Source organism: Leptodactylus fuscus, chromosome 5 (assembly GCF_031893055.1).
Source record: "Leptodactylus fuscus isolate aLepFus1 chromosome 5, aLepFus1.hap2, whole genome shotgun sequence".
Classification (NCBI taxonomy): domain Eukaryota; kingdom Metazoa; phylum Chordata; class Amphibia; order Anura; family Leptodactylidae; genus Leptodactylus; species Leptodactylus fuscus.
In genome coordinates this window covers 37,692,871-37,712,235 of record NC_134269.1, presented here as the reverse complement: position 1 = coordinate 37,712,235, position 19,365 = coordinate 37,692,871, and the positions used below count along the sequence as shown (strand labels likewise).

Sequence of the window (19,365 nt, the reverse complement as noted above, 5' to 3'; positions counted from 1 at the left end):
TTACCACGTAGGACCGGGAGTAGATGGCTATATATGGCACTGCTTAACCTTTTTCTGTGTGATTGAGATGTATCATACCAATCAGGAATGAATATGAAACTTACATTGTTGTTATATCACTTCCTTTCTCTGCTAATATTTAACCCCACGTTGTTTTAATAAAAGAGCGTCAGTATTTCCTCCTTGGTTGAGAGAGGAACTAATACCAACATAGTGTGTCTGGTTTCATTTCCTTATTGCTGGTCCTCAGCCTAATTAATTAGGGCGACAACAGTTACCCAGGGTTATAGGTCAATTAGTCATAAACACAACTTTGACCTTTATCAGCGACAGCACTGCATTGCCATGCCATACAATATGCCATGAATGAGGCCCATGGACAGTACTGGATAATCTGATATTCTCTGCATGGTAAAGGAAGTGATTATGATAATTATATACTCAAAGATTGCTATTAATATATAATCCTCAATGAATACGCCCACAATATGTTTTTTGTTTTTTTTTTGGGTGGGGGGGGGGGCTAAGTGCTATGTATTTTATCACAGTCAATTCCGGAGATCATAACAGATGCAGTATTTGCAATATACTTTCCTGGGTGGGTCATGACAAACTTGCTAGCACAGTATATATGTGGAAGAATGCCCCATGTATGTACCATGAGCTAGTTCAGTTCTAGTCCTCTGCGGATGCTCTACAACAGTTGCACCTCCAGGAAGCTGTTGGATTTACCATGTTCTACCTCATGAGTTAATCTGTTCTAGAAAATCCTGTCTCCTAATTCTTATTCCTGCCCAACCATTATGGGCACGCTAACCACCACGAAGATCAGGAACAGTTACAACCATTAGGATACGTCCCTGGGGAACACCACAACTGCTACTGGACATCTGGAGAAACGCCAAACCACATAGGCAAGTCATTTGAGATTGTAGCGGTAGAGTTTGGATGATATTACTCCCCCCCCTTCTCTGCCACGTTCTGCTGTTGGCACATGAAAGGGGATTCTGTGGTTTAGGCCAGTTAGACGTTGCCTTATGCATGTCACTCTCTCCCCTCTGTTTTTGGTGGACTTTGTTGGTATCGCTCAAGAGGATTTAGGTATGGCATATTTCGGTGGATAATTTGGTTTAGGGATTCCTTACAATTTTAGTTGAACTCCTTTTCAGTTTTGGTCATTTCCAATGCCTGGATCTTTCCTTTTGATAATGGCCTTTTTCTTTTTCTAGAGTCCTCTGGATACAAGTTTTTAAGTCACAGCTGGCGGTACAAATCGTATATTTCGGGAGTGAAGGTGGACTTGCCTACTGGGAGACCTGTGGCCAGCATACCCACTCTTCTGATGTTGTACGCTATTTTGAGAAATTTATTAAAGCTTTGGCCGACCCGTCCCCTTAAGAATTTAATTGGCAATACGGGAAGACAGGAACGTTTCTTTGCGACTGCCGACTGGATAATTTCAGCTAGTTGTCAGCCTGTGATGAGGAAGTTTAGTTATTAACGTTTTCGGGGGATCATTCATACCAACGATCCCATTGGCAATTGGATGGCTACATAATACGTATGGCCTTAAGTACTGCCATATGGTGTATACGGCCATCCAGTGGTACATCATACGGTGCAATGTAGTGGTACAACAGTGCTAACTCTAGTCCGACAGCAGAATTTTAAGCTCAGTGACAAACCAGAGGTTCAGTATAAGACAGATATATACTGTAATATAACCATACCATATAATAAGTATGGTCCGATCAGAGCTCTGTATACATGATATCTCAGTACCCTCTGTATACAGTCTTCCTACACATGCATGGCTCTGGTGTGTGTCTGTGCCTTCTTATATAGAGTACAATAGCCATAGCATTATTTATCACGACTCGCACCTGAGAATCCCTTCCAGGCCATGTGCTTCATGTCATACGCTACATGACGACATCGCCATATATACTCCCGCGGCTATAATACCAGTCTTTACATATGCCTCGCACATATTATGGTGGGATATTTTTAGACACACACACACTTCTGTGTGTTCAAGAAAGAAATTTTTTAGTTCTTTTCCCTGACTCTTTCCCTATTAAGGGACTCCCCCTCCAGTATGTGAGGTGGGGGGCGGCATATTGCTATGTAATTGTTCTAGTAGAGGTTACCATGGGAACATGGCACAGACTGTATCTGCATGGTTTAGGACAAATGCAAGTAAAGTAGTCGCTACCCCTGCCTGCCTGCCTGCCTGCTTACTAATTAGGAGGGGAAGGGTGAGGTGAAGGGTCGGGATGTAACGCTTTCATTGCCATTTTAAGAAATGCTCATTTTACTTCAAATTTTGGATTTTTTGGGGCTCTTCTATACAGGCAAACCCACAATTGTCCATCAGGTGACCTCACTGTTTAATGTAACACACCCGTCAGGGTCAGTCTTCTAAATAACTAGCCATTACTATAGGCTTAATATTATTATGATCAACTATTTAATCAATTCAGAGCCTTGTTAATACAAGAACAGGATACGTTCTCATAGTATATCTACGTTATGGATGAAAGTTGTGTTGCGATTGGTTGCTGCGGGCTTTCTTGCATTGCAAGGGGTATTCCAGTAATAACAGTGACCCAGTGGCGTAACTATCGCCATAGCAGCGGAGGCAGCTGCCACAGGGCCCGGGACATTAGGGGGTCTTTCCGGACCCCCCCCCCCCCCTCGAGTATAATGATGCCCAGGAGAGGTAAGAAACATAAAAAACACTGTTACTTACCTCTCCACGATCCTGCCAGGCCTCCTTCCTGACGTCCTTTCTGACGTCACATGAACCCGGCCTGCGTCCCGGGTCATGTGACATCCGACGTCATTGAACAAGGACAGCAGCGGAGAAGACCGCGTGGGAGCCGGGAGACAGGTAAGTAACAGTAGTTTTAAATGTTTTTATTCCCCCAGGTCTCCGATTATTATACTCTGGGGTCTGAAAAGACCCCAGAGTATAATGATTGTTTATGGGTGTCTACAGTGGGACATAATACTGTGTGCAGGGGACACTATGGGGCATAATACTGTGTGCAGGGGCCACTATGGGGCATAATACTGTGTGCAGGGGCCACTATGGGGGATAATACTGTGCACAGGGGCCACTATGGGGGATAATACTATGTGCAGGGACCACTTTGGGGGAAAATACTGTGTACAGGGGCCACTATGGGGGATAATACTGTGTGTGTGCAGGGGCCACTATGGGGCATAATACTGTGTGCAGGGGCCACTATGGGGGATAATACTGTGTTAAGGTGCCTCTATGAGACATAATAGAATGCGCAGAAATGCGTTGGAGGGGGTCGGTCGAGGTCTTCGGCGTCAGTGTCGGTCGGTCGGGGGGGGTCATGTCAAAAGTTCGCCACAGGGCCCCGCCATTCCTAGTTACGCCACTGACTGACCCCCTATATACTGGATACGGCATAACTGCTAGTTAGGTGGAGGTCTAAACCCCATGAGAATGGGGTTCTGAGTCCCCACATCTGAATACCGCTCCATTTAATTCTATTGGACTTCTGGAGATAGCCAAGCTCCATACTAGAAGTCCTATATATAGAGATATAAGGACCCATGCACATGACTAAGTGCTCTTCCAATGTAGGGCTGAGTATGCAGCGGAATACACTTGGAGCGATATCCGAGTGACAACTGAGTGCATTCTGTAATACATTCACCTCTATGGGGGCTCCTGATCCATTCTGTTCCAAGAATATGGATGACTACAGTCCTATCCTCCTCGGCATCATTGAAACAGAATGGATAGGAAGTCCCCATAGAGGCGAGTGTATCATGGATTTTGCTGTGATTGTTATTGGAGTGCATTCTGCTACAAACTCAGCCCCACATTGGAAGTGCATGGGACCTAAGACTGGATTGGGTTACAAGGACAAGAAAACAAGGCACCGAGCCGATCCTTGTGTAGTATCGCTTAGGAAGTGGACATAGGTAAGTATTCCAACGTGGAAGCCAATGTTAGAGAAATATGGGCAGCAGCTGGAATACGTCACAGGGACGTCAAAACGGCAATAGTTATGGACCAGCCTCCTCACAAGAACAGGCAGAAGACAGCACTCACTCAGGTGGATAACACGGAAAGCTTTATTGGCACAACGCGTTTTGGGCTATTTCATGCCCTTTCTCATGTGCAAATTAGGAGACTCAGGAGGCTGAGGGCCTTCGGAGTCCAGGGCCACTTCTAAGGGCCTTCTTCAACTCTGTGGTTGCTTCAGCCATCTTTTTCGGTGTGGCCTGCTGGGGGAGCAGTATATCAACCAGGGACAGAAATAGACTTGACAGGCTGATCAGAAGGGCCAGCTCTGTCCTGGGGAGCCCCGTGGACTAGAGGGGAGCTAGAGAAAAAATTCCAACTGTGCTGGAATCAGTGGAGCATTGAAGGATGGAAAGATTTGGTGGTGGTGGTGAAAGGACTATAGTTAGAAAGGTCTGTAGTTACGATACAATGTAACACCACAGCAGTACCCATAACCACCTCTACTACTAAAAGAATGAGCAGCGCAGTGCCTGGCTTCTAAACAATGGCAAGAGCTGTGCGCTCGGGGAATCTATAGAGAAGCTGACAGTGTGAAATTTAAAGGAGTGACAGCATGTATGCACAACTGGTTGACTTGGGTCAAGTGGATGGGGGATGACTTGTCATTACCAAATTGCTGCTTCCAGGCTAATGCCCCATGTAGTGGGCTGCAGCAAAAAAGCTCTGCAGGAAAACAGTGGATTACCTCTTGGTTTTTCCCACAGCGCTTTTAATAGAATGTCCTCATAGATTTCCTCTTCGGACTTTCTGCCTCAATTATACCTATAGGGAAACTGCCGGCGTTCCCATAGGTATAATTGATATGCTGCCATTTCCCTATCCACTGAGCGTATTTTTCCACAATGCTACAATCCCATCCACTTTGCAGTGACTGTAAACCACTACTTTTTTTTTATCACAGAGTTTTTGCTGCGGCAATGATGCCACATGGCGCCCTGGCCTTAAAATAAAAAGCCTCGTGCACCAAGTCTGTACAGCATCTATGTTACACACTGTGTACTGCCATATGGTACTTCCATACGACAATACTCAGTGCCTGTGTAATATTGCAGCAATTATCACTAATAATCTCCTCTCTATATCATATTCCAGGAAGCTGGGGTGTACGACACTGTGCCGATCAGTGAGTTTCATGTATTCCTTTGTGTTAAGTACAGTTGAGCTGCTGAGCTCTACAATGAAAGGCTCCTGCAAGTAACTCCACATATCTCATCTTCTTGGACCCTATGATTAAGATATTGAGGTAGTGGGATATTAACCTTAAATCTAAACACCTACATTTTGACATTTTGGGTTAGTTCTCATCCACATGACTGTATTAGGCTACATTCATATCTGCGTGGAGTCTCCAACAAACACCTGACAATCCCCTCTGTAGTCAGTGGGTCCCGTGGCAGCCGTTCATGTCCATCATTTCTGGGATCCATTGCTGCCATGAGAATTCAGTGCATCTTGGAGGTACTATACTGCAGCCCGCGCTTATGGATCCTTAAGAAGGTTTCGCATATAGACTACTGCTACACACAATGGTCCACCTTCCATGAGGCAACCAGAGGCGATTGCCTCAAGCAACACCTCATGGAATAAACTGGGGCAGCATCTTTTTATAATCGGCTGTTACTTATTGTGTTATTGTAATATGCAGGGGCTGATCATTTTTACTTACCTGTCCATGCTCCTGCCCTGGGTGCCCTCCACTGCCTCATTTAGGCGGTGCTAAACTTACACGCCGTACATGTACATGTACCTGGTGTTCTTCAGCATCAGCAATAGCGAACCCTGGAGGTGGCAGAAGAGGATGGCCAAGACAGGAGTGTGGACAGGTAAGAAAAAATTATTGCCCACTACTCTGTGCGGGGAAAAAGAAGGTCCTAAAATAGTGTTGGTAGGCTGTGTGTAAAAATAAAGAGGGTCATACGCTGCTTGTGGATTTTAGAAAAAGGGTCATATGCTGTGAGGGGGTATAAAAGGGGTGCGTAAGAAAGGGGTAATGTACTGTTATGAAACAGATAAAGCATGGTCATATTCTGTGGGGGCAAAAAAAGTTGTCATATACCGTGTGTAGGGCAAAAAAAAGGGGTCATATACTGTGTGTGTGGGCCAGAAAAAGGGTTATATACCATGTGGGGAGACAGAAAAAGGAGATCACGTATCACGTTGTTGGCATAAAAAAAGGGGGTTCATGTATCGTATGGTGGGCCAAATAAAGGAGTTATATAAAGGGGGTGTTATAGTATGTGGGGGCCAAATAAGGGGATCTTTTGATCTGCTAATGAGGGAGCATGTCCTAACTAGGGGGCCCCATCACACAACCAAAGATAGCCCTTCTATAGTTTGCCTCAGGCAGCAGAGGGGCTACGTTCATACCTGGCAACACAATGTCTGTTCCGCCACTCCTGTTACATGACCAACCCTCACTGTGTTGTCCTGCGACTCCATCACTAATATAAGTGAATGGGGTGGCATTATGGCATAGGGGATGTTGTGACAACGACTTACACTTGTAAAAAATTGTGCATTACTGCGCCATCATGTCGCAGTGTAACTCCATTGACTTACATTAGCGAACATGGCGATGTTTGGTCATGTGACAGAAGTCAGAGCCATTCGTAGTGTAACCCTACGCCACACAGAGGTGCTGTACCTTCATGCTATGAAGCTATATGGAGTTTTCATGCGGTTGCATAAATTTGTGAAATTTAGTTCATGATTTGGATTGTTCGTGAATTACTGTAAACCACATTCAACTGAATAGAAAAATCTGTGACTATATACTCTATGCTAGACATAATGCCTGAAGAGCAGAATATCTCTGTAATACAGTATCTGATGGAGCGTGTTGCCAAATAAAGAGGATTCTGCTATTCAGTATCACCAAAGCTACATTTCCGCTCATTTCCGAGCATGCCACGATTTTGTTTTATGTCTGATTCATACCAGAATAAAAAAAAACCTTCCACTCTTCCATATTAAAGTGGAAGCGTACAGAGGTAAGATAGGACTGAGATATTTAGCAGGTGCAAGGGGTAACATGGTGGCTCAGTGGTTAGCAGTGCAGCACTGGAGTCCTGGGTTCGAATCCCGCCAGGAAGTTTTCGTGGATTTTCTCTCATACTCCATGCTGATAGGAAACAAATGTACATTATAAGCCCTATATGGGACTCACATAAAAAAAACAAACCTCAATGTGTGCCTATAGGAATTTATAGGGTCCCATTCCCTATACAGATTCTTGCTGCAGTACAATACTACCGTGCCAGACCAGTTGCCAAAATGTACGAAATTCTCTTCGACCCATCAATGGTTTTATACTTATATGGGATTTTGTATTGATGGGTTTTATATATGACTGTCCAGGGGCAGAATTCTAGTTATTTATTGAAGACGGACGTTTTCCCAATTTTTCCCTAAAAAATGAATTTATTTTGCCTCCATTTACTCTATCAGTATTCCCAATTAATTCTCCTTCGCGACTCGCGATTCTCAAACACACGGCGCAACGACTATCCAATCGCTCTGATCCCATGGGTCGATCTTAGATTCAGGTTAATAGGAATCTTATGAAAGTTACCCTGTGCGAGTTAAGGAATTACATTACACCCCTCCATGCTTTCCCCGTGGATGGAGGACAGATAGTAACGTATTTTCGTTACAGGTTGGACATAATGGGAAAAGTATATGGCGACATCGAAAACTCCATTGGGTGAAATATCATCTAGATTTCCATATTGACATGACCCACCGATAAATTGTTATTATACAGCAGATATCCAGCAGTTTGCCGCTCCGATGGGTTGCGAGTGGACAAGTTTAACCCTTTAGCTTCGCATCTGCAGTGCTAGGCGTGAAAGATTCGCCAGTGAAGGCGAGCTTCTGTCCTGTCCTGACACTTTCTCTCCTGTCTCTCCCTCGCGTTCTGTCATCCCCCTGTATCTCTACTCTATCTCTGCCCTCCCTCTCCCTCGCTCTCTGCTTTTCTCCCTCCCATCCCTCCCTCTTGTTCTCTCTCAGTCTGAAATTAATACAGGCAAGGCACATTCAGAGCAGCTCCTGACTACCTCTCCTCTCTCTCTCTCTTTCTCCCTATCTCCCCTAATTCCTGCAGTCTCCCCTCTCCTCTGTCACTCTTTCCCATACCTCTCCGCCTCTCTCTATTATTCTTCATCTTTTTCTGGGAATTTAATTTTTTTCCTGGTAGAAAAAGAGACGCAGAGATCCCTACAGGAGGGGCACACGGGGGGATAAAAAAAAAAAGCAAATAACAGGACTAGAAGGGTACAAATTACCCCCATCTTACCAGAGCCACTTGCCCCTGCCACCCTCACTAAATCAAGGCTGAAGAGATCTCTTCCTTCCTAGAGCCAAGAACCACTGCAGAGCCCGGATCCCATGCAGACATGGCTGTAACCTGCACACGTTTTACAGATGAATACCAGCTGTATGAAGAGATTGGCAAGTAAGGCACCATCTGATTCCTCACCTGCAGCTGGAGCAATAAGGCACCCGGGGGGAGGGGGGGAGGGTTACCCATTCAAGCCACCCTTTAATTTTTATGATCAGGGAAAGCATAGGTTAATATATATCCTATATAGATATATCATTGCTTTTTTTTTTTTTTTTGCTACCAGGGTATGCAATCCAGGGCCTTCTGGCGCAGATGGGGGCATGTAGGGTGTGTGATGCAAGGGGGGTCATTGGTGCTGAGTAAAGAATTTGGTGACCCAACTCATGAGGTGATTGCAGATATCTATATGTGTCGAATACCTGTAGTACCGGTTGCATTCCCGTATGTTGTGCATCTGTAAATACATCCACATATATATTTGCACAAATAATGTGTTTATGTCTGGGAGCCACTGCTGTGTGTCTGCGTATATTCCTTCGGGGGAGGTGATTAGATTCAGGGTGAGGTTTGGGGTGATGGGGGGTGTAGAAAGCTAAAGACTATTCATGGATTGCAGGGGCATTATCATAGGTGACTGGCACCCACTGCTGGGCAGAAATAATGAACGGGGGGGGGGGGGGGGGGTTTGCGTACTTGTCAAATAGCCAGGGATAATTTAGCATTAATATTGATGATCCGGGGTGCACTGGTTGGTAATTGGTGAGGGATGTATGAGGTGTATTGAGTTATTGATACATCATTATATTCTGGCTACCTATGGATGGCATGAGCTATTGGCAAAGTCTGGAAATGCAGAGACTGTCAATTCGGATATCGGAGGGAGTATCTGAGTGTGATTGATACATCTATAGTCTATCTATATGGTGGGATTATTTAGTGTATTCTCCAGGGAAATTATTAATAGACTTCATTATTGATACGCTACGGTTATTAATAATCTATCTGGTGATCTTGTCTTTTGATGAACGAGATTGATATCGGGATATTTATGAAGACTTTGGACGTATGGATGTGAAATATGGCCATATATGGCCATCTACTGGAGTTATTCTTCCTTGGTTATGGTATTCGCTGGGTGATTGGTAACACACTGTCTATGAAGATGAAGATTTGATTGGCAGGTGCACTGGTATCTCTCTGTCCCCTGGACGCTCCCCCTCCCCTCTCAGGTCCTCCTGGTTTCCTGAGCGTTATTCCGCCTCCTGTTATGATGTCACACTTGGCTCTCACATGCATGAGGTTTTCAGGACAGGGCCTGTGAGATATAGGGTCAGAGAGTCACCAGGGATCCTAGACAATGCAAGCCTGATCAATGAATCAATTGCATGCACAGTGTTTGCACGGGTGCAATGTCCTTAATTCTGATGCAGCGGAGGCCCATAAAATGTGCACAACCTGCAATGTTTAATCTTAATCTGTGTGGCCCAGCATGGAATTTTTGACCATTGGTATTGAGTATGTGACATGTTCCTACAAATCTTGAATCCAGGATTGTCTTTAGTACCCTGTGAGTGAAGGTAGCGTTTGCCACCAGCAGACCGTGCCTTTGCCATAGCAACACGACAACCCCAATCTGCTCTGCGGAGATGGTGATGATCCAGGTGTTCCCTCACAGACATATTAATATATGGCAGCTAGTGAGCAGGCAGAAGGTAACTGCAATGTGGGGTCAATCCAGACCTATATTTAGATCCATGATGGATGTGCGTGTACGGGTTTATCATACATATCTGCAGTTTCCATCGCTGTGCACCCAGCTGTCACTGTCCCAATGCTATCCTTCTCTGCAGCCTTTATTATATCACTGTACTAGACTTGGCAGGGACTACATCTGCTTCATTAATACTTGCTGCAATTATAAGGTATAGAATTGTACATACAATATTAGAGCTTTATTATCCAAAGGTTCGAAGTATAGAAACAATAAAATTCAAAAACATAAAATTCTCTAAAAATTTATTTCACCACCATTTGGCCATCTATAAGGTAATAATGGGGATGGGTAGATTACAGTATATCGATCAGACTTTGGGGGGGAAAAAAACATCTTGGGGGCCACCTAATAACAATGGAGAACTAGGACAAGGGGGATCTACATCTACAGAAAAACCGATGGGGCTTCTTTACAGTAAGACTATGGAGCTCCATGTCACTGGATGTGGTGATGGCAAGTTCAATAGGGGTCAGGATGACTTTCAATATCACAGATTATGGGAACTAGAATTTTTGGGATAGCACATTCATCCACATGGGAGATGGGAAGAAATTTTTTTCCTCTGATGGGGCAATGGGTGCCAGCCTTGTGGGTTTTGCTCGGGATCAGCTTGGTAGGTTTATAGGTTGGACTTGATAGACTTGTGTCTTTACCCAACCGTATAAACTATGTTCCCGTGTCATATAATTATACTGGATAGTTCAGTCAAAAATAAGTAATTTTGACAATGTAGGGGATATGGGTAACACATTTCATGTGTCGCCTACCAAAAGTAGGCAATTACTTAGATTTGTATGTAGGCTATAGGTTCACTGGCACTGAGAAAACTAGCTCATGCATGATGTATGTAAGTATCTCTATGACATCACAGACCCCAAACTAGTAGGTGAGGTACTGTTTGTCCCTTAATGTGTGCCAAAATTTTTGCAGCAAGCCATGGTCTCCCTAAGGCTCCTGGAGCCCAGATTGACCTGTACCATCTAGATCCCCTGCAGTTATGTCCCCGGTACCCATAAAATAAATAGGTTCTGTTTTTACTTGGTGTAAAAAAGTTTTTGCTAATAAAAGAGGTTCTCCCAATCCCATCATTCCATGGGAGGACTCTTAATAAGAGAGTAAAGTAAGTCAACCTCTTTAAAGTTGACCCATTACCCATGTCAACTAACCTTATTTGCTTCCAGAGGTGATGGTTACCTAATATTAGAGCGCAGCCTTAGAACATAATCCATACTAGGATTTATTCTAAACCCTGTTTCGTATATATATATATATATATATATATATATATATATATATATAAAATTATATTTTTTTAATGGATTTTATAGATCTTTATATTATTTTGCCATATCTTAAGACAATCCACAGTTGAGATCAAGATCTTGACCCATATAAATCAAATCAAATAGGCTTTATAGGCACGTCCGAATGTATATTTGGCATTGCCAAAGCTAGTAAAAGGGGGGGGGAGTTGATGTCGAGGGGGAGAGTATGGGGGGGTGGGGTGGCTGATTTGGGGTATAACAGTCCAAGGAGTCTCATCTTCCTCTTAGTTGGTGACCACTATATGGGGAGGTGGGGTGGGTGGGGTATAACAGTCCGTAGAGTCTCATCTTCCTCTTAGTTGGTGACCGCTATATGGGGTTGGGGTGGGGCGGGTGGTTTGGGGTATAACAGTCCGTGGGAGTCTCATCTTCCTCTGGTTTGGTGACAGCTGGACACGTATTGCGCAGCGATCTCCACAATGGCCTCTTCTTCTCCCAGTAGGATGTAGAGTTTCTTCCTCTCGTCTGCATATATATATATATATATATATATATATATATATATATATAAATTATTCCTTGTATGTCAGTTTTATAGCGTACAAGGCATAAAAAGTCACCATTTTGACACAAATCTGATTTTTGCGCAAAGAATGGCGACCTTTATTTCTGCACCACCCTTACCACCTTCTTGAGAATGGGTTAATGCGAGGCTTTAGGGGGTGGAGCCATTAACCCCGTCAGATTGATAATCATTTACACCATAAATCTTGCGCTAGCATATATTTCCCTCCATGCATCTTATGCATCTTCCATCAGCCATAATGGCCCCAATGTTCGATCGCTCTGACAGTAAAGAATCCTTTCACCAGTTGATGTTTCCCTATATATCTCTACATATAGGAAGCACTGGAAAAAAAATTGGAAGATGACAATTACATATTAAGCTGACTTGATAAAAACCCCATGAAGTTAGTTTTGCTAATGTGGTTCAGGCCTGAATGAGACCCTGGTGGGGAGAAAGAGAGGCATCCAATGCTAAACCAATAGGTTGCAATCTAATATTTCAACCTACAAAATTCCTTCTGCCTAAACATTATCTTACATTTTTTTTCGTTACAAAAATTCACATCCACAGGGGAACATGGGAGCCATAATCCATTTATTTATCTAGCCAATGGAAACAGATTAGTGAGAAATAATTACCGCTTTCTAGAAGAATAACTCAGCATCTTAGTAAATAAACCACAACCCATAATTACTAAGTCAACGATATTATTTTTTAATGTACGGGAATTTGGAACTTTGCTTTGTACCTTCGACATGACTCTCATAATTGTACAATTAAGGGACAACGTGTGGTTTCCACTTACCTCCTCAAATCTTATAGCGTGCCCCCACTAGGTTACTATGGTCCCCACGTGGTATATTGTCCTTTGTCATGGCATTGTTTCTGAACACCGATCTTCTAGTACCTTCTAAAATGACATGTATTGTGGATAGGAACACTCTCTGTAAAGCAATACAATAGTTTATGCTTAGTGGGGATCCTAGGGGGAGGTTCTTGAAACAAAGACTACAGGAACACCAATCAGATCATTCCTGTGTTATGCTCCGCCTCCTCAGATCCTGCACTTGGCATTACACTGTGTATATATTTTTTCCATAGACTGTTCCTTGAACAACTGTTCCTTAATTTACATGGCTGATGCGAAATCCTTAACATATGACCTTCTGAGGTTATATGAATGGCTTGAGGAAACTTTTAATACCGCATTCTTTCCTCCTTTAAATTTGATGCGTACAAATAAGTTATATAAGATAAATAAAATAGTTTTACCTTTCACCAACGTACTTTTGATAGAACTACCTCGTTGCCAGAGCTTTCCATTGACTGCCCTTACTGAAAAGAACCCTGTCCTATTTTGATCATAGTAGCCAAAGACATATTGATGGGATATGTAGATTGTGAGCCCTATATGGGACAGTGACTGCCAATGTCTATAAGACGCTGCGGAATATGATGGCGCTATATAAGTATTAATTAAGTATAAATTAGATTAATTAGTAGTACCTTTTCTCCACATATAGATAATGTAATTTTGCCATTTTCTTAAAAGCAATTCAGCCAACTTTTTCACAATGTTGGGAATTTCAGTTAACTTATTTCCAGTGGGAAACGTTCCCTGGATATAACTAGTACTGCCCTCTAAAACACTTGTTATTAATAACTCATGTACTAGCTCACTGCATTGTCTGCTCTTATTGAAAAGAATCCTTTCTGATTTAGATCATGGAAGCAGCTTTCCTCCTTATACACTGTCTACCAATAAGTATTTGGCACCTGTGGTAGAATAGAAGAATAACATTTATTCCTATCCAATAGTTGGTAGAACCAGCAGATGCTTCCTTACGGATGGTATTGATGGACACAATACTCCCGGATGCCTGGTGAAACTCCTGGTGTATGTGAGCCATTGGTTGGGTGCGGTTTCTCTGGCCAGCACCCGTCGGTCTCTATCTCCCAGTTTCGGGGTTCTGCCGACTCAGGGCACATTCTGACAATCACCGTTCACCTCCACTTCGTAATCACATAGGCCACTGTTGATTTTGGGTAATTCAGTTCGCTTGCTATGTCCCTTAAGGATCGCCCATTTCTGTGGTACCTCACAATTACCCCTTTTTTCGAAATTGGACAACTCTGCACTTCATGGCATCTTGTATGTGACTAATGCCAATGCACTAATGCCAATGCTGTTTCCTATATAATGGCGGAAGGCTTGACGTACATCACGAATGCAGATATCTTCATGTGCATGGGTGTCCAAATACTTATTGGTAGTGTATGATAATGTTGCGAAAACACGTTGCAAACACACAGCGTCTTGGTCGCGGTGGATACAATACATCAAAAATAAGCTATGTTTTACAGTACCTTCAAAGTGGATAGGATTCTGGCTATTCCCATCTACACATTGCAAAAAAAAAAATCTGCGGTGTAAATGTTGTGATTTAAAAAAACGCCCGTGTTTTTGTAAATCGCAGCATGTTAATTCTACCTATGGATATGCCGGCGTTTCCGTATAGGTATAATAGAGGCAGAAAGTCCGCAGAGGAAAACTTTACGGATTTTCTATGAAAAACAATTTGGAAAAAAAACGTTTCTGCTGAGGTCTTTCCTGCAGCGTTTTTTTTGTCTCGCTACGTGAGGCCTTAGCGTCAGCCATTTTTTCCCTACTATTAGAAACATCATAGACATAAAAGGTTTTCTCCGGGATCTGACTGCCTACCCTAAAACACGTTTCATATTACTGGCTGTTGTAGCAGAGCACTGCAATGTCCGCTCTTACTGCAGAGAACTCTTTCTTTTATGGCCGCTTTCTTCTGCACATTAATGTTGTAATTAGAGATGAGCGAGTAGTATTCCATCGAGTAGGTATTCGATCAAATACTACGGTATTCGAAATACTTGTACTCGATCGAGTACCACTCGCTGTTCGAATGGAAAAGTTCAATGCAGAACCAGCATTGATTGGCCGAATGCTATACAGTCAGCCAATCAACGCTGGTTCTTCTCCTACCTTTAGAAGTCTTCTCCGTGCAGCGTCACCGCGGCGTCTTCAATGTGTGTCGCTAACATGTCTATACTCTGGTGGCCACTTCTCCCCAATATGCAAAGGGAGGCATAGGAAAAGGGATATGTATTACAACTAGAGATGAGCGAACAGTAAAATGTTCGAGGTTCAATATTCGACTACTCGAATCGAATATCGAACCCTATTATAGTCTAAGGGAGGAAAATGCTCGTTTCAGGGGTAGGCAACGTTCGATCAAATTATACTTACCAAGTCCACGATTGAGGGTCGGGCTGGATCCTCCGAAAAGTCTTCTCCGTGCAGCGTCCCCACGGCATCTTCCGGCTCTGAATTCACTCTGCCAGGCTTCGGGCCTGGGCAGAGCCGACTGCGCATATCCGCTTGTAGTGCGGACATGCGCAGTCGGCTCTGCCCAGGCCCGATGCCTGGCAGAGTGAATTCAGAGCTGGAAGACGCCGCGGGGACGCTGCACGGAGAAGACTTCTCGGAGGATCCAGCCCGACCCTCACTCGTGGACTTGGTAAGTATAATTTGATCGAATGTTGCCTACCCCTGAAACGAGCATTTTCCCCCCTTAGACTATAATAGAGTTCGATATTCGATTCGAGTAGTCGAATATTGAACCTCGAACATTTTACTGTTCGCTCATCTCTAGTTGTAATACATATCCCTTTTCCTATGCCTCCCTTTGCATATTGGGGAGAAGTGGCCACCAGAGTATAGACATGTTAGCGACACACATTGTTATATGCCACTAGTCCTTCACTACCACAGGGGGTAAGGTAACAAGCTGAATCTCCACAGGGGCGAGAAGATCTGGCAGTGTCACCTGCTGGCTCCGGCATCTGTTGTCAAGCAATGGCCTGAGCATAATTGAGCCGCTGCTTAGTAACCGGCGTCTGAAAATATATTCATTTAGACGTCTGGAGGAATGACTAATGATGTTTTTGATGGAGTTTCCCTTTAAATGTACAGCAGTGATTTTATAGGGTCTGGATTGTTGATTACAAAACTCATGACTGTGTGTTTTTTCCAGAAACGGCGCCACTCTTGTGCATGGGCCGTGTGTGGTATTGCAACTTAGACCCATATAGTGTGGCCGACCTGCAATATTACTCACAGTCCTGGCAGAAGGAACTATAAGCTAATATATTATTCTGTCGATTTTTGTGAAAAATTGGAATATCTTACTATTTTATACCCCACTGCAGTGCTGGCGTCCAGTGATACTAGTTTGGCAAATCCTAGCATGAGGCAGCAGCACTCATCATGACGCACGTCTAAAATAGGCAACCGGAAAGCAATGGCTGAGTTCTTTGTCAGACCCATGGCCACCATACTGAACCTTGCTGTTCTTATGGTGACTACCCTATGTCCACCACCCATAGCTGGAAATCAGTAATGAATTTCTTTCACATTCTACCAATTGGCTGCAATTCCTTGAATAATCTCTACAGGTGTCCTGCTGCTTTTGCAAAGGGTGACAGCCATGGTGGAAACATGCAGCATAAATTGACACCGCAGATTCATTTGTGCTGCGGGATTTTGGTGGCCGGTGTGTGGTGGCTAATCTGCAGCAAGTGTTCCCATGTGGATATACCTTTACAGAGATGTCAAAAAACAATACACACCATCAGTTCACAACACAAAGATAATGAATGAATGAATGAATGAATGAATGATGACCAAAGTCATACAGCCCAAGTTTCAAAGAACAGAAAGAAGGACAAAATGTGCGGTGTGCTATGTGTGCCGCTGCAAATTTAGCCCCACCCAGTTCTACATTGACTCCGCCCACTCACAACCATTTTTCTATGTGCCCACACACAGTAAAATGCTCCTACAGTCACCCGTACATTATATGCCCCCACATTATAATGTTCCCTTCCAACTGCCCTAGAGTATTAAGACCTTCTCCTGGGGGAACTAGAGGGGGGACATGAAACTGGGGGAACTAGAGGGGGGACACGAAACTGGGGGGACATTAAAAAGTGGGGGTAGTTGGAGGGGGACAATAAATTAATGGCAGCTGGAATGGGATAATAAACTGGGGACAACTAGAGGGGGACATTAAACTTGGGCAGCTGGATGGGGACATTAAACTGTAGGGGTAGCTGGAGGGAGACATTAAACTGGCGGAAACTAGATGCGGACAGGTCCCCCTCCAGCTACTCCCTTGGTTTAATGTCCTCCTCCAGTGACCCCCATTGTTTATGTTGTCCCCAGTTTAAATTTCCTCTTAATATCCCCCTAGTTTAAGTGTCCCCTTCATCTGCCCCCAGTTTAATGTCCCTCCTACATCTGTGCCCAGTTTAATGTCCCCCTTCCATCTCTGCCCCCAGTTTCATGTCCCCCTCCTTTTTTGCCCCCAGTTTCATGTCCCCCCTTTATCTGTCCCCAGTTTGATGCACCCCTTTTATCTTCCCCCAGTTTAATGTCCTACTCCATCTGCCTCCCCTTCATCTGCCCCTAGTTTCATGTGCCCACTTCATCAAGTTCCCCCTCAATTTGCCCTCAAACATAAAAAAACACTGATACTCACCTGTCCTCGGAGAGTTCTTGGAGCTGTAGGCACGATGTGAGTGACTTCATCACATTGTGCCTACAACTTCCAGGGCTGGAGCACTGCGGTGAAGTAGGAGCTGTCTGCTTCATTCACCAGTGTATTCAACTCAGATGATGGCGAGACACAACCCGGAATCCAGGAATGTCCCGCAGAATCTGGGACTGTTGGGAGTTATGACCAAAGTATGGCAGAACGTATGACATATTCTTTAAGGAAGAGGCCCCAATGTTGCAGAAATGCTGACAAAATCAGAAGTGCCTACAAGAGGAATGGGGAATATACTGTGTATATATATATATATATATATGTACTTGTCCCTTCTGCTCAATCCACATCTGGCTTTGACTCAACAAACTGTAGCAAAGTCTGCAACATAAAAAGCTACGTTTCCGCAACGTAAGGCCTCAGCCTAAGGCCAGGGCCTTACGTGGCGCAATCGTGGCGTTTCACAGTCAGAGCAAAATGGATGGGATCCACTTTGCAGTAAAAACCATGCTGCAGACACGCCGCGATTTCCAAAAACAGTGCAGTTTTGGAAATTGCAGCATGTCAATTATACCTATGGAAACGCCGGCGTTTCCCCAAAGGTATAACTGAAACAGAAAGTCCGCAGAGGAAACCTCTGCAAACTTTCTGTCTAAAGCACTGTGTGAAGAACCGCAGTGCGTTCCCACCACGATTTTTCCCACATCACATTTAGGGCCTTAGCCTCAAAGGATTTTCTGAAAGTTCTAACTCTGAATATTTGGTTAGTGGAGGTCTAACACTTGGGACACTCTTAGATCAGTCCAGTGATGTCAAATATGTGGCTTGTTTGCAGCTCTCAAAACTCCCCCAAGCTGGCTTTACATCTCTGTTGGAGAGCTTCAAAAATTGGCAGAGGCCCCACGTTGCATCCTGCATGGAGGACTTTTTTCTCCGCCGACTTAAGTTTTGAAACAGTGGACACCTGGGGACGCCATTATAGTCATTGGGGTCTGTCAGTCTCCAGATGTTACCGCTATTGTAGCTGTCTGACTCTCTGTAATCTGGGTCACGGTGCCCCAGTGGATCCAAGCAATGGAGTCAGACCGCTACAACATCAGTCATAAAAAAACACGACTGTTGATCACTATGGGTCTTAGGCTTTATTCACAAAAGGCCGCTCTTTCGGTATATACTGTGTGTACAGTGGCCTAGGGACACATCAGAGGGATATATTGAAGAATATGTCCAATATATATATATATATATATATATATATATATATATATATATATACCTCCAAAGTGGAGTGGATGCTGGATGAAGTCACGTAAGGTGGTCTAGCATGTCTGACAGTCTGATTCTTATTTGCAGGGGCGCATTCTCAGTGGTCAGAAGATGTGTAAAGCTCTGCACAGGGCACGAATATGCAGCGAAGATCATAAATACCAAGAAGTTGTCGGCGCGGGGTAAGTGGCAATGAACAGTTGATGGTGTTCATGGCAACAGACTGTGAACTAAAACAAGATATTCTGCAGAAAAGTGGGGAGATGTTCGGTGTTTTTAGAGAATGGGTCGCCATTTTTACAAATGTATTTCTTATATCTGTTATTTTCAGATGGTAGTTTTTTTTAAATTCAATGTTCTGTACATGATTATGGGGGCGCCATCTTACCATCTCGCCTTAACGGTATTTAATAGTCATGGCCATAGGCAGCAATAGATTAAACCAGACTTAGGACTCGTTCACATCAATGTTCGTATTCTGTCCAGGGAAGTCCGC

The 19,365-nt window shown here is 43.9% G+C and overlaps 1 protein-coding gene across 16 annotated transcripts in view; it reads left to right on the top strand.

The window, feature by feature from the left end:
• The first annotated feature begins 8,092 nt into the window (after window positions 1-8,092).
• The window catches only part of CAMK2B (calcium/calmodulin dependent protein kinase II beta), a 103,528-nt gene continuing 92,255 nt past the window's right edge, over window positions 8,093-19,365 (top strand). For all 16 annotated transcript variants that reach the window (XM_075272963.1, XM_075272968.1, XM_075272961.1 and 13 more), the window contains exons 1-2: window positions 8,093-8,528; window positions 18,957-19,051. In XM_075272963.1, the coding sequence (XP_075129064.1) occupies window positions 8,470-8,528; window positions 18,957-19,051 (154 nt within the window). In that variant the 5' untranslated portion in view covers window positions 8,093-8,469. The remainder of the gene's footprint in view (window positions 8,529-18,956; window positions 19,052-19,365) is intronic.